This window comes from Sturnus vulgaris, chromosome 3 (genome assembly GCF_052056855.1).
Source record: "Sturnus vulgaris isolate bStuVul1 chromosome 3, bStuVul1.hap1, whole genome shotgun sequence".
Classification (NCBI taxonomy): Eukaryota; Metazoa; Chordata; class Aves; order Passeriformes; family Sturnidae; genus Sturnus; species Sturnus vulgaris.
The window spans coordinates 85,216,830-85,233,357 of NC_142245.1; the positions used below are offsets into that span (position 1 = coordinate 85,216,830).

At 38.6% G+C, this 16,528-nt stretch overlaps 1 protein-coding gene across 1 annotated transcript in view; it reads right to left on the minus strand.

Annotated features, from left to right (window-relative positions):
• Positions 1 to 16,528, minus strand: part of KCNQ5 (potassium voltage-gated channel subfamily Q member 5) — a 277,602-nt gene that overhangs the window by 46,522 nt on the left and 214,552 nt on the right. The window contains exons 4-5 of the mRNA XM_014870228.2: positions 4,044 to 4,219; positions 3,468 to 3,593 (exon numbers count right to left, since the gene is read on the minus strand). Of these exons, the coding sequence (XP_014725714.1) occupies positions 3,468 to 3,593; positions 4,044 to 4,219 (302 nt within the window). The remainder of the gene's footprint in view (positions 1 to 3,467; positions 3,594 to 4,043; positions 4,220 to 16,528) is intronic.

Consider the following 16,528-nt stretch of genomic DNA (forward strand, 5'->3'; position numbering starts at 1 on the left):
AATCTTTACCTGACATCACTTAAATGAAAAAAATGTAGTTTGCTCATGCTATCATTACATTAAATGGGAAAAATGTCGTCAATGTTAACTAATTTGAGCTAGTCATTGTGACAATGTAATTGATTGTAATATGTTTTTTTCACTAACAGGTCACTGTGGAGTGCCAGAGCCATTCTGTTTCCAACTGTAACTATTGGTTATTACTAGAAAATAAAGACTTATTAAGGGACAGAAACTTCAGCTGCATTACATTTGCAGCTAAAGCTAATTAATGTACAAACTAAATGTCACTGTACATATCCACAGTTCTAGTTAACATCAGTATATCTCAGAAAACCATGCATGGTTCGGTTCTTAAATACCTAGGTTTTTTAATTGACCTTTTGTTCCCATATAGTTTTATTATTTTCTTCTGTATGAAGAATGAATTTATTTTCTCTACCAAAGCAAGTTATGAACTTGAGCTCTTCATATAACACTCACCATTATCTGCTGTTGTGTTAGGCAACACTGTGGAGACCCCAACCACAAGAATATTCATAGTAGTAATATTAACATGATGATTCAATAGCAGGTTGCACAGTACAGCATGAAATTGCAAATACAGTTGAGTATTCATATGCAAATTTGGATGCCATATCCTGCCTTTCATTTCTGTATATAAATATGGGGTTCAGAAATGGAGTCAGTGAAATAACCATAGCAGTCCTCAAATAATCTGAATTAATGAAGGGGTTAATTGGAGCATGCTAGTGCTGATCCTGTAAGGAGAAGCATAAGTGCCTCTAAAAGATTGAAATTTAGGGTGACTATTTGTGCCTGACTTTGATGCAGCCTTTTCTTTCTTGTGCTTCTGCCATGACAAAATTCAGTCCAGAGTTTGGTAGATAATCTGTGGTTTAAGTCAGAACAACTTTTGCAAATAAACAAACCAATGAGACTAAGCGTTGATTTCCCCTAAAATGCCATACAGTCTGTCCTTTTCAAAAATCTCCGTGTGGGTTACTCTGGCAGTAAAAACAACCATGACTAAGAAGCACATCATGCATTTCCCACATACTGTTTTACATATTGTAAAAAAAATACTATTATTAAAATGGCAAAGATAACAGGTAAGGGGGAACACTGATTTCTAGTAACTTTGTGCATTTGCTTAAGTGCATTAAAAACTTATATATATTCATGTCATACACTGGGGAAAGAAGAAAATATATAGAAATATACATTGTTTTCAGTTTTTAAAATAAGATTTGTTGTTTTTCCTGCTGAAATCAAGACAAGATTCCTGATTTTCTCAGTTGCACTACTTATATAACCTCTGAGTCATGCACTTTCACTTCATAGTGTACAAAATATTTTAAGCACCACTTTATACCCTTATTATTTCCTATCAGGGTTTTTCCTTAAAAAATAGCAGTCAGCAGGTAGTGGAGAAGCAAATTCTAAAATAAAGGTCATTTTCTTGCTGCTAGAGCTGCTCAAGGAGAAGGATCTGGATCTGAGGTGAGCCTCAGTCAGATGCCAGAATGGAGCTCTGAGTTTGCTAGGACTTTCTCATTCCTCGTGCATACATTTCCCTATTCCAGCTGGCAGGTGGGTCCAATGCTCTGCTCAGCCCAGACTCCCTGCCTGTGCAGTGCTAAGGCATGCAGGGCCTTGCAGAGAGATAGAGACTGTTTCCTGGGAAATCAAACATCTGAAAAGATCCATTCCCAAGAACGTGCACAGCCACAGTAGGGTCTCTTGCAGGACCACAACCCCACTGCCACCCTAAAAGGGCAATGGTGTTTCCAGGTTGCCAGGGCTGGGGTACCCATCAGTGAGGACATCAGCATCCAATGCCAGATGCTTCACCACTGTGTCAATACGGGAAGGTTAGAAAACTTTAAGGCAAACCCAGAACTCAGCTTTTGAAGGAACAGGAAACAAACTACAGTGATACAACTGAATGCAAAACCTCCTCTCGTGACTTTAGCCAATATAAATTTTATGTGTGTTTGTACTGCAGGATAAAATGTATATTTTATCAGAAATCTGCCTTGATGCGCTAAAGCAACAAGTTTCAGCAAAATACATTTCTGAATGTTTGCAGATGTACACATAAAACTTACTAAGTTTGGCTTTTCCAAGCTCCCAATTTTGTGCAGTGATAACATAGAAACGTAGACTCTAGGGAAGACATGCAACAAATGACTAGCCCTTAGATGAACAAATTCCAAATACACTAACTACCCCTAGTAATAGTGAGTGACGTTGACCTTAGCTCAAAATGCAGAGAAAACTTCTTACAAATATTTTCAATAATTTATTATTCTGGAAATAATTTATATTCTGGAAAGGGCTTTTGCACAGTTCCTGTGTGCGTGCTCTGAGTCTGCAGATACTACTAAATCTAGAAGAAATCCTGTCACCAGAAGGTCTGAGGTGACAAAGCTTCATTTTTGCATTCCTCTGATAAGGAAAGGTGGCAGAGGCTGGCTCAGGTCTCACACTTATTCCGAGGAAACTAATGAGTTCTCTATGTTATTGTCAGCATTAATGATCTCCCAGGTATCATTTCACTACCCAGACACTGTCAGAGCAAACTGTGTGTGTTCTACTGCATCAGAAGGAAAAGAAAAACAGTTTTATACTGCCTGACAATAACTGCCTTAGGCTTTGTTGTAGGAGCAGATTTCTTAAGCTGCCTAAGTAAGCCTCACAAAGTAGAGAAGTCTGGATTACTATAGGACATTTTTAAGCAAAAACCCCTACACATTATGCCATTAAAAAAATAAAATTCAAACCTAGCCTTTTGTTGTTCATTGAAAGCCTAGTTTCTTTAACCATATTCTTATAATCCTCCTTCAGAAAAGCAGTCGGGCATGTACTTAGATCCCACAGATTTCAACAAAGTAAAAACAATTGATTTGATAGTTAACCATGATCTCAAGTAAGTCAGGGCTTTTATACCTGTAAAAAATAACACTGCTGAACCAGAACTGACATATTTGTTCTTGGTCTTTTTCTTCAAGGTACAGAGGAAGGAGAAACAACATCTTTTTGTGGGCACTGATGGTATTCACGCCAAATTTGATGTAAGATTTTTTCCCCCCTCTTTTTTCTGACACTTTTTCCTCTCCTGCACTGCCCCTTACAGCCCTCTGGTTTGTATCAAAACAGCTTTGTGGGGCCATAATACAAACTATGTTACTGAAAGGCTATGGGTTAAAGAGTACAATGCTTTCTTCTCTTGAAGGTTTAGTGGTCTGTTTGCAGTAGAAACACATAAACAGCTGTTCTGCAGGATGAACTGAAATATCTGTTGGTGTGCAAATGAATAGCTGTAGGAGGAAGCTTCTCAAACCAGTTTTTTGTCAGTGAAAACAATTCACTGAACATCACACTAAGTTAAAATCCTCACTAGGTGAAATTTAAAGCACTTTAGCACACTGGTTAAAGAGTCCATGCTATTTTTCTGTACTTACTGTGCCCCACCAGAGAGCATCTGCATATGTGGAGAATTCGGTATTTGCATCTTTTTCCACCAAATAAACCAGGAAAGATGAAAAGATGAGTACTAAAAATCCTATGTACCAGGCTGTGATTAATTCCTAGATGAAAGAGAGCAGAGATCAATTCCTATTTTATGAACTGAATAGAATGACATTTCAAGAAGACATAACGAAAATCTCTATATATATGTTTTTTGGCATTTGTGCAGCTATAAGTCAAGTGCTTCCCCATGGATGCACTCTGAATTTTCTGAAATTTTCTCTGAAAGTGGACAAGATCTACTCTTATGGTTTGATGCTTCAGCAATGACTCCAACAGATAACAAACTACAGCTGCACATCAAGGACAACATTTTCAAGATCTCTAAAAACAGTTAGCATTAAACATGGCCTGGTGTATCTGTGTTAGTTCATATAACAATTGATGTTACTTCAGAAAATTTTGGGTGCTCTTCTCAAAACTGATAAATGCTTATTTCCTTGGTCTCTTGTTGAATCACGTCAAGTGAGGATATCAGCCAGACAAAATTAGTATCTAGGATTACATACCTTGCTATGTGCATAAACTACAGAACCTAATAATTTCCAAGTGCCTCCTCTTCGGTCCATGCGCACCATACGAAGGATCTGTAGGAAACGAAGACTTCTCAGTGCTGATGTTGCAAAAATGTTACCTTGAGTTTTTGCAGAAACAACTGCTATTGAAGCGATGAGAACAATGATGTCTGAAAGAAATACATTACAGAAAGCATTAATGTCCAAGTATCAGTAAATAATACATACATCTATGTGAGCTGAATTAGAAGGACAAAAGAGAGACTCCTATAGTGGATGGGAATCCAGCCCAGAGATTCTTGTTTGAGATAGGGGTGTGAGATCAGGGCTGGTGTAAAAAACTACCTTGGGAGTCTTCAGGGTAAAAGGTGAGGGTTGCAATTTTCAAAGCATATGGATAAAAAGAGCAGTGTTGAAGAAACCTTATGTAGAAGCTTTGAAACCTGATGTAGCAAACTGTACAAATCAGTAGATGGATTAGAACTTTTCCCCTTTATCTCTCTTTCCATAACAACCTTTCTGTGCAAAGACAAAAAAGAAAACTAAAGTAAGTAAAAAATAGGGCAGGGCTAGAGGTAAGAGTCTGGTAAAATCAGACTTACAAGCACACTACTAATTTCCTATGAGAACAGACACTGTGTGTGTGTTTGAGGAATGTAGTTTCTGGACACAACTCCACTGGTGTACCATTTACTGGAAGGGAGGAAATACAGCACTGGGTACTCAGAAGCATTTCTTCAGCTGGAAGCATGGAAAGTTAGTTGAAGCTCAGCAAGTGTTAGGATTTATTTCTTCAGGTCACAGATTCAAACTTGATAGTGACTTTGGTGTGAACAAACTAATCAGCCAGCTGTCCTTAGAGCCAGAACAGCATTTAAGGAGAGAGGAGGAGAAGCAGTAGAGTGATGGCACATGGATGCTGTGAGAAGGCATAATGTTTTTTTACAATGATTGGGATAGACATGCTGTTATGCATGGAGTAAAAAAGCACAGAACAAGCTCTGTTCTTCCTCACTTCATGATTAATTCCCTGGCAAAGTTTAAAAGCTTAAAAAGCCCTTATAAGAAATACCTGATTTTAATCTTAGGGTTTTATGGTGTTTGTATGTTTCTATGCAAGGATAATCTAAATCCATGTTTGTTGGTGAATAATTGAAAGCAGGTTCTTGTTGATATGAGTTTTACTTATGTTGTGTTGGGTAGAAACACATATCTTGTTCCTACTCAGCTCAAGAATGACCCAGAAAGTGAAGCCCCCCACCTCTACAGGCAAGCAGTGAGAGATACTGACTGTGCCTACACTCAATTTTCCTTAGCCTGCTGTAGTTCAGCAGGAAATAGACTTTGTTCATTCTGCTCTGCCACCAAAGGAAGATGAGGTCTGAATACCCCTCCTTGCCTACAAACATACTGGGTGTCTTTGAACTCACCTGTGGATGTCTTTGTTCTCTTATTACAATTCCAAGGGTGTAGACAACATGTTTCTGTGGTTAAAAGATTGTCCTGCTAAATTGTGGAAATTTTTGTCACAAGAGGCTAGAAATCTACATAGGTTTAAAGCCAGCTGGATGGTCTTATAGGAGAAGATTTAATCCTGGGCTAATTAATACCAAAAGCCCATTTCTGGCTCAGGATATCTTCAAGTAGCAGGATGCTGGGGGCTGAGAAACTCTTGTAGAGAAATATCACTGTGTGTTTGCCCTGCTTGTGCAATCCTCCCTGGCTGTTCACTGTTGGCTGGTGTCTCTTTTTGACATCCTGTGTTGGCCTAGGCTGACCTTCTGCCTGTTTCAATGCTCTGACATTTTAAAGTGCTTTTGGCTACTACATATGTGGATCATAGGTGGCTACTACATAACTGGCTCCCAAAAATGCTGGATTTGCTTCTAAATCCAGCAAGTTCAGAGATGAAGAAGAGCCAAAAGTGAACAAGGTGTCTTTGCAAAGTACAAATCTCAAGCTCACAACACCAGATGCAGGAGGTCTGGGTGAGAATTCAGAAAGGAAAACTGACTAGGAAAAGCTAAGGACGTCACAAATTCTAACGGAGATCAGAAAAATAGATGGAATTGGATTGAGCTCCACGTGAAAATATTTAAATTTAGGTGTCTACATGTGAAGCAGGTGTCTAAACTCCTCAAGCAGCACAAGGTAATCATGCCAACTGAGAGAGGTGCAGCTAATCCTCAGGAAGGCTTCTGCTGGCTGCTCAGCTGCCTCACACTCTGGGCTTGGCACAAGAAAGGCTTAATTCAGCTGCCCAAATTTATTTGTCCAGTGCCATTTGAGATGCCTTAAGGTATCTGAGATATCCCTTAGATCTGGCAGCTCTGGTCTTGGACCTGGAAAAGCTGTACTCTTCAGGAGCAGTGACTGAGAAGCAGGGAATATCGTGAAACAGGAGACAGGCACCTCTCTGTACTCTGCTGAACGAAACCCTAGATCTTGATTGACTATACTGCTAGCATAGACACTTAGCACCCATGTACCCACCTAAAGCAAACTTCTTTCTATATTTAGTTGTGTTTATGTGGATCCAAGGCTAACACAGAAGGTGCTGGAATGTCTTGAGCAATACAGACTGTGCTGAAGAAGCAGTGTCCCTGGTGACTAACACGGTGGCAGGGTGATCTTGACTTGTCCCAGTGGCTGTGAGCAGAGCAGCAACGGAAGAGCCACTTTTATTTGGTGGTGACTGCCTAGCAGCAAGCTAGAGATCATTAAAAGAGCAGTGAATGCCCCTGAAAATCATTCTTAGAACTTAAAAAAGAATAAGGTCACCCAAATACTGGGAATTACACATTTGATTCAGAAATTATTAAAATGCTTACTGGGGGTTTTAGTCACCCTCCACCACTTCTAATAGGACACTGTTTTAAAAAATTCAGTGACTTGCTCCTGCTCTTATTCCTACTTATTCCAGCTATTAAATTAATTCAGTCTTGCCAGCAGAGCACAGTCTCTGCCCTGCACTGCTGGGAGCCCTCTGTCCCACTGAGGGTCTCTGTTCCCCTCTGAACACGAGAGATGAAGTAGCATAGTTCTCTTTTCCATTTTTAAAAGCACTGGTCCAAAGGAGTTACCTATTCGTGCATGCCCTTCTATCTGGAGGGCAGGGATGAGGTTGTCCCTAAAGGGAAGAAAGGTGGAGAAAAAGGGGAGCAGAAAATGCACTGGAACCTGTTTGAAAAACAGCTGAAGGGAATTTTCCTAGGCTGCTGGTATTTCTTACATCTTCTTCACTCTTCACACCCACAACTCCCACCAAAACTCCATCCTTAACTCCTCAGCTGAAAATAGGGAAGGAAAGAATGTGTCCATTGTCTAAAGCAGCCCTTCCTGGCTGTGTTTCCCTAGGAGGTAGGGAAGGCAGGCAGGCACATTATTTCAGTGTAGTTTAACTTGTTAGGAACAGGTGTAAGATAAATGAAAATAAATCCTTCTTGGAGTGAAATCAGAGTCCTAAGAAAAGTTTGCAATTGTTGAGAACCACTTCTGAGTATATTAAAACTGCTTGATTTTCTTATTTAAACATACCCTAGAAAAAATGAAAAGTTAAGTATATTATGGTTTTTCTCTGTGCCATACTTTTATACATTATGCTTCAGGTGGCATTTGCCCTCTTTTAAACCAAGAGAGAAAAATATTATTCTGAACTTCCTTTCATATTCAGTGTGAATGTAGATAAAGTCTCTGTGGTATTTCTGTATTTTAAGAGGGCTTTCCCAGACTTCTATCACTGTTTTCCTCTTTATCTTTTAGTAGCAAGAGTAGGAAAACAGATAGAATTAAATAGCAACATTTCAATTAATTTAATGGGCTCTCAATTTTCACTCTGTATCTTTCTGTAAATCACCAGAAAAGATTCAGATGTGAGATCAAGTAATGGGCGGTATAATTCCAAACTTCTCTATAATGACTTACTAAAATAAAGAGGTTTCTAAAGTACATTTACTCCTTTGTTTATGTCTTTCCTAAGCTAATATCTTATGTATGATCTTCCAAAATGTTAAGTCTCTCTTCAGCCATGATGATTTTATTCACCCTCTAGAAATGTCTCAGGTTTTTATCTTTGCAGATAACATTCTTCCTCATTAAATCTAGTCTGAGATTTCAAATCCTCTCAGCAGCTTTTGCATTGTTCACTTTTGAACACTTAATTTCAAATTAAATTTCGAATAATTCTTCTACTTCAGACATTTCACCTAGTACCACTCAAGAAACCCCTGAGATTACACAAAAATATTGTGCTTATTAACTGGAGAAAGAATTTTTTTTTTGACAGGCATCATGTTAACAACAGGGCCCCTTAAACAAAAATGCAAAAAAAAAGACGATCCCAGAACTCACGTGTGTAACAGATTACCCTTATGTATTGTCCAATGTCACTAAAACAGTAACACGTGAAACAAGTAACTGAAGGCCAGTAATGCAACTACCCGAAACTTAAAATAACTCACTCAAGCTGTGCCAGTCCAAGTTCCCCACCTCACAGAGGAAGGCCACTGTTGGGCTGCCTTAGGCTGCTCAAGTTTGGTCAGAAACTCTGCAATGCTTGTGTTACTGATGGAGATGTGGTTGGTATTCCTAAGCTATCAGCATTTCTAAGGGCAACTGGGAGATTAATAATGACTGAGAGAATAATAATGGTAGAAAAAGAGGCATCATAAATCATCACAAGGGATTTTTTTACCCTTAATTAATTCTCCAATGCAACTTTCCTAGCATGAGCTTCTTGGGTGTTGTGAGATTTTACAGCATTCACAGGTATCATGGGAATCCACCCAGTTCTGTAAGTAAAGGGGGAACACGAAAGCTGTACCTGGATATTGGGCCACATCCCAATACCTTTATGTACCATCAGGACAATCTCTAACGTTACAGAAAGAATGTCAGGATGTTTTTTTTTACAAGAGCATGTAATGATGGAACAAGGGGGAATGGCCTTAAACTGAATGGATGCTCCTTTCCCAGTTGTGTTCAAGGCCAGGTGGGATGCAGCTTTGAGCAGCCTCATCCACTGGAAGGTGTCCCTGTCCATGTTAGAGGACTGGAACTAGATGTTACTCCTTTCAGCCCAAACTATTCTGTGATTCTATGATTATTAAGAAATGTAATCAGTCTCTCATCTTCTCATGCACATGCTCAAACTAACACAAAAGCCTGCATAATCTTTCTCTCTTTCATATTCTTCAAAGGAAGAATAGGAGCTTTGCCTGCTGCCTGCATTTCATACTAATATGTTGAAACATCCTTTCCCTCTAAATATAAATGATACTTTGAGACAATACAGGTTAAATGAATCTTGTGATATTTTTCTTTGATTTTATCTGAATAGAAAAATTAATATTATTTAATTATTTTTTGATTATCACTAGGTCATCAAAATAGTATTCGCTATAAATTCACAGAAAATGCTCAGAGTTCACACATTCTTATTAAGAATAGGCAGGAATCTTCAATGGCCATGAATTACTATGCCTGCACCAGGTACAGAGCAGTAAAGAGAGGTAACAAACTAGGGCATGAGTAGAGCATATCTGCTCCCAAAACAGCAGAATCAAGCAGAAAATCTCAAGAGGTTGTTTTGTCTAGCTTGCAGCTGTATTAACTCACAAAGGATATTAACTGGGCAATTGCATGACCAAATCCAAGCTACCCTTAGGCTGTCCTTCTAAGGCCTAATTTTGAGCTAGGGTTATTATCCATGACCCAGAGAAAAGGCACAGCTTGTAGTGGTCATTTCAGAATAGTTCTCAAGACAGTTCATTATCCTCAATTCCAGAGTTACTTTTGAAAAAACCCCAGCACTACGACTCTGTGGTGGCACAGAGACACTGAGCTCCACTAAGGGCACGAGACAGCTTTGACATCAGCTCTGTCTGCTTGCCATGGCACAGGTCATGCACGCCTATGGCAGCACAGTGAGCAATTATTCTCACTTGCTTAAGGAATTTAAATAGGATTTAATTAAGATCTGCAACGATCACTACATAGAAACACTTAACAGCTTTCTATTCTGAGTCACTAAGAGGTGGTAGTGGTGGTAGGGAGGAATGACCAACATTTTAGTTTTTCTAATATCTCTTTAGACATCAGTCCTTATTGCTGTTCTCAGAACTCTCTTCAATTTGCCTTCAATAATCTCTACAGCTGGCTGGCCAGGACCAAACGATATAATCTAATCAATGTAGAAATATACTTTGAATTTTAACCAGACACTACAGCACAAAGTTAACACAACACACATTCCAGACCACTGTATTTGAGCACATCACTCTATAGAAATACGATAACAAAAATATATTCAATGGGCTTTATCCTAAACTGATAAAAACTGGCAATTTAAAGCAGTTTAAGATAAAGCCTGATGACTGACACTGGACTTAGGCCATACATCAGTACATGAAAATAAGGTTGTTCTTTTTCAGATTCCTAAAAGAAAAGGTCCATTTACACAAATTTGACTATTGGAACAGCAGCCTTTTTGCACAGCCTAGTAACATATTGGGCATTGGTGTACATCATGCTTCTGTGGGCTAGCTAAAAATACCAAAAAAAACAAGAAGAAGAAAAGAAAAAGGCATCCATTCATAGAGTTTAAGGCTCTGAATACCCTAATAGAGGGGTGTTCAGCAAGGAATAGAATTGGGTCACTATTCCTTGAGCACTTGTTGAGAAAGGTCATAGGACAGAAAAGGTTATTTTGTTGAAACTGGCTGGAAAACTGCTACTGTCTTGAAAAAGGGGATTAACTACTTCCCTCTACCAGTTCAGGAGTGCAAAGAATAAAAAACATGAATAGAATATGCTGCAACAGTTATATTGAAAAAAGGCAAATGTAATGTTTTTACCAGGTGGTAGCTCTTTTGCTCTGTGACTGTTCCCTTAGTATAAAATCAGTGGGATATTTCACATAATTGTGATAGAAAAATTTGGTCAAATATGGGCTGAACTTACAGTGACCTTGCGTAAGTATGCATTCCAGAAACCAAGAATTTTCAATGTCTTTACCTGGCATTACATCTTTGAACAGAGAGATGAACAATATTACCATATTTAGAAAGATGATGTGTGCTATCATGTTTAGTAAATTAATCTCATTGGAAGAAGCAGAACTATTTATCAGCAAAGTAAAAGTCAATATTTACAAATTGCCAAAATCTGAAAACTGGCTTTTTAGGGACTATTCTGGAGACATGCAGACTTTTGAGGTCACCTGAATTCACCCTCACATTATATTCTCAAGCACTATTTTCTGCCTATAACCCCCCCCAGTCCAAAAAGCAATTTAATAGCACTCATTGAATTATATCACCTGAAGATCTCTAACGTAATTTGGGAGAGGCAGGAAGTTGAGTTCTGTACCTCCCACAAGAAGCTGAGCAGACTTAATCTACAAGGCCTCGATTTTACGGAGAAAAAAAAGCCTGAACACCACCATCAACAACAAAAAACCCCAAAGCAATATGAGATAATCTGAGTTGTGCATATTCTAAAAATAATGATGCTCAGGATCTTGGGTCCTGGCAAAGTTTGCTTTCAGCTCTGTCTGAATATAGCTTTTCTTTCTGGTCAGGGATCAGATCTCTGCTCAGATGCCAGGCAGGTTATGATTAATCGTCACCTACTAGTAAAAGTAATTGGCAGGATATCTCCAGGAAATTCTTGGGATGGATGATGCTGTTTGATTTTTGCAGATGTTGTTGTCACTCCAGCCAAAAGGTCTTTGTATTTTCAAATACGTAACACCATCTGGATGGAAATCATCTTAATTGTCATTACAGGCAAAACAAGTTGGTGATTTCAGTTCCTTTTTAAATCTTTTTGCAAGATACAAAACAACATGGTATTTTTAGAAGTAGGAAAGTGAGCTGGTTTTGCGTATCAAGATAATTCACAGAGATAAACACAGATGAGTGCGAAAATTGACTTTTATTGCTGTTGAAAAACAGGAAGATAGTAATGTATGGCAGTGGTACATACAAGAGAAAGAAGTTCTACAAAAATATGTAATACTGTCTAGGCACTGAAGTGGAATAAAAAAAATCCAGCGGTTAATACTTCTTCACTGATTTTTTTTTTTCTAACAGTGAAAAATGGCGACATTAGTCACTGCCTTCCATTTTAAGGAGTCCACTAAAACTAATCTGTGCATAGAAACTTAGATTTTTCTTATCATCAGCTAAGCACTACCGCAGTGAAGAAATCAAATAGATGAATCACCTTGAACCCTTCTTTCCCTTTATAATTTTTATTTACAACATACTGGAATCATCTGAACAAGCAAACTATTTTAATGTGAAATGAAAGTAACCTCCTGGAAATACAGACAACCCCTTTCTGGAATAATTGTTATTTTCATATAACTGAAGTGGGTCTACTTAGACAAACAGCTTATCAATATGCAAAGCTATCTTTTCTGGCAAAGAGAGAACTGGAAACAAGTCAAAGACACTTATTAGGGAAGCTAATCAAATACAACAAAAGTTAACTTGGTACTCTAAAAAATTTCTGAACCAGAAAGAAAAGGAATATTTGTAATAAGGCAACCCTGGATATTCTTTAGATGTGAAAACTAAATATTCCCTTTTAAAATTGTCGACTAATGAAGATGAATAAGAGTTTTCTTCTGTCATTTAAAAAAAATTTATAATGAAATCCTAATTCCATGCCCAGTAATTGATCAGCCAGTGCTACTCCATGCTGTCTCAGTGTATTAAAAGTGTATATATACTTTGCTCCTGTGTAAAAGTAGAATATTGTCAGACCACGATGGCAAATACATCCAAATAATGTCATTTTACCTTCTGCTGTAGACAGCCAAAATATTTCCCTATGGCCTGAGAACCACAGTAGCACTGAATTTTAAACTGTAGCTATGGTTGCCATACTTTATTTAGTCTGGATAAGAATAACATTCATGGCAACATTTCACCTGTCTTTGTACTGTTCACAATTATTGTTCATGGCCCTGTTGAGTACACAATCTTTCTATGGACTGAATAAATCCTCAGCAAATATCTTCATGTTATTAACAGCTGGCTCAATAAATCTTAAAAATCTAAGGGCCTCCTGCAAGCTAAGAGTAAGTTCAATTGCAAGCCTTCAATGGATTTATTATTTTTTAACCTTTTCCAATAATTGATCTTTAACATAATTAATATGTCCCTGCCAGAAGTAATAAAGCACTATTTATTCAATACAAGTTTTATTTGGCTTTAAGACAGACTGACAGAAACATTTAAAACTCTGATCTAGTCTTCGCCAACCTGATTTTTGTTCAGCTAAAGAAACAGAGTAACACATGCAGATTCTTCCCATAAATCTTCACTTATTCTGTCCAATAACAGTTTTGTGCCCTGAGGGCACTGGAAAACAAAGTTTGTTAGTCACTTTACTATGTGTGTATGTTTCTGGGTGACAGTAGACCTTAGTGAAAAAGGCTATTGCAGCGGAGAGAAAAACATCTGAAAATTTCTGGAGGGAAAGGCAACAGGATGGATAGCCAGACACACACGCCCCTGAGGAGTAAAGGCACTCATTACATCAGGCTGCAAGCAAACCACAAAGTAATCGTCAAGAAAAAAACAAAATAGCTACAACATGGCAAGACTTGTGTACAGAGAAAGGGCTGAATAATTTAGGAGTGGTTAGTCAGAAGACAAATATGAGAAGGCAGATAGAGGTATGCAAACTAGTGGAAGATAAGAAGGTCTGTTGGATGCCTCCTATTTACCCTTTCTTATACAAGTGAGATCAAAAGAAAATTTAAATCTGATAAAAAAAGTACAAAATGCAATTAACTTGTAAAGTTGATTGCTCTGAGGTATAAAGGAATAACCAGGGAAAATTAAAGACAAGTTTGGATGTTTTCCCCTGAATTGCTGGAATTAGATTTTTCATGGGATCTAATCCTCATGTGAGTCAGCCACTGATTACTCCGTGTGTGATTGGCTATTTTGGGCTATAGGTATTAACACCATCATTAGGGTTCTGTGGCACTAGTCAGCAAGTGGAAAGATGCCATCCAGGGCTCCTGTGTGACCCAGCCCTGCAGGGAAGCATTGCTATGTCTGTGCTGGATCTGTGCAGCCACAAGGGGAGGAATCTATAGGCAGGAACGTGCAATTTCATGGCCTTTTCATCATACTCAGACTTAGGCAGAGGCAGGTGGGCAGGGGGTCTGGAAATGTTCATCTAACACATTCCCAGATTGTGGACAAAGTGAAGGTGATAAAGTGGCATGGGAGTGGAAAGGCCCAAAAAATGTGGGAACAGAAAAACCCATTGTGTGTAGGTGAAAGTGGATGGGTGGAAACTGGCAAATAAAGATGCTGAAATGAGAAGGGAGAGAAAAACATGTCTCTGACAAGAGGAAAAGCCTATTTATAAGTGGAGAGGAAAGAGACAGTATTAAAAATCTGCTCTCAAATTCACAGGGTGGTGGGGAAACAGAAGGTATCCAGTATCCAGCTGAGTTTTCTGATGCAGATGTTGAAGGCAGCAACGTGAGTCCCTCAGTGTCGGCTGACAGAGTTCCTACATTCAGTTTTCTAAGCCTCCCTTCAGAGGCAAAAACTTCTCCCAGTTGCCTAAAAGCAGAACTGGCATTTTCAACCTTTACAGCTATTTTGGATGTCTGCACAATTCGTGAGTGTCTCTTGGGTCTACTTTGTTTCTGTAAATACAGAGCTTATTCAGATTACATACAGAACCAGACATCTCCAGCCACTCTTTACCCCCAGCTGCTATCCCACCTGTAATTTGTTTTTAAGCAGCCTAAGAGGGAGTACTGTGCCAGGAAGAAGGTTTATATAATTTGGAGAACACTACTGTGGGGCTTGTTACACAGCCACACTTGAGACTTCCTGGTGTGGGAGATATGAAGAAAGAAATAGAAGCTCTGTTCAGTGGTTGTCAGAAAGGAAAAACCCCATAATCTGGTACCACTCTCCCAAACCTAACAGGGCCAATCACAAAATGAGATCTTAAAGAGAGTAGGTTATGTCATTCTGCGTGACAAGCTCTCCAGTCTGCCTTGTGACATTTTCATCTGAAATGAAACAGTCTCCACTATGGAGGGTGACATGGATAGACTGGGCTGGCAGAGGAGAGCCCCAGGACTGAAAGAGCTCTGCCTTTGCTGTGGCTGCTGCCCAGGTGGTCACAAACGTGCTTTGGGGCACCAGCACTGCACAACACAAGGGTGAAAGTGAGTGGCTTCCTTTACATCATTTAGGTGCTTCCATAGGTTGATGTGAAATGGATCTGATGATGACCTTCCTTGGATCTGTTATTGACAGCAATATCAACTATCACCAAAGGACAAAGCTCAATTTTGAGAGCTATCAGCACAGACTTAAAGATCAAAAATGTAATTTTTCTTTAAAGGGAAACAACAGGTTATGGGTGTCTGATGCTTAAAGTGGTAGGGATGGGAGGAAATTAAAATGTGCAGAACATGCCCAAATTGACATCTAGAAATATGCAAATATTTCTACTTGGCTGTATTAAACTTGAGATATAAACACTGTAACTCTGTTATGCAGTATAACAATATTGTTACATTGTCAAATCCTTCCTAACTGGTGTATTTAACATAGCAGGTGTAAAAAGGAGGAACCAAAACCTGTATTTTCTCTCTTCTACACATTAGGAAAAGATGTAATGTAGCAGTTGGAGTGTAACCATTTGAGGCATGATCATAAAAATAGAGATTTTCTGCAACTCGCACTGGACTACTCTGCCCATCAGTCACTTCAGCAGTGCTGATGGCAACATGCAGTTCCCTGAAGGGATATAAAAGAATGGAAACATCTGTGGAAGCTGCATTTCTTCAAGCTTTCTGATCACTGGTAAGCTAGTGGCAAGGCTGGATGAAGACATCTGGCAATCAATTTGATTATATTGAGTGTAACAGTGGGCAAAGCTTATGTTTTAAACCGTCAGCATTGACAGTTAACAAATTAAAGCTTGAGTAGATACCATATGAAGAAACAAACACTACCTCTAAAGCAACTGAAAATGTCTATGTTTCTAAACAACAATACAGTCAAACAAAGTGAAACTACTGTTCTTAGCCAACTGCATCAACAACCCTTTTCCTGAAGACCTCACTTACACAGGGGTGACTTGAAGAGAAATAAACCAGTCTTCAGCAGAGAGCAATAAAATAATAACATTCAGCATTTCTAAGAGAGATAATTATAAACTAAAAGAAGCAAAAAAATGGAAAAATGGAAATATGAAATAGCAGCATGTTGCCTGCTTATATGCTGCAGAGTGAATGAAAAAAAGAACTGTTATCTGTGCAAAAGAACTGGTGAAAGTGGACTTAATACAGATAATCATGAATTAGGTAATTTCCCACAATACAATACCTAGAGGTGTCTAGAGACTGGACATTAGGAGGTATTTATTTACAGAGTGGATTGTAAAAAATGAGAAGAGCTGTACATGATACACTTGAATGTCAG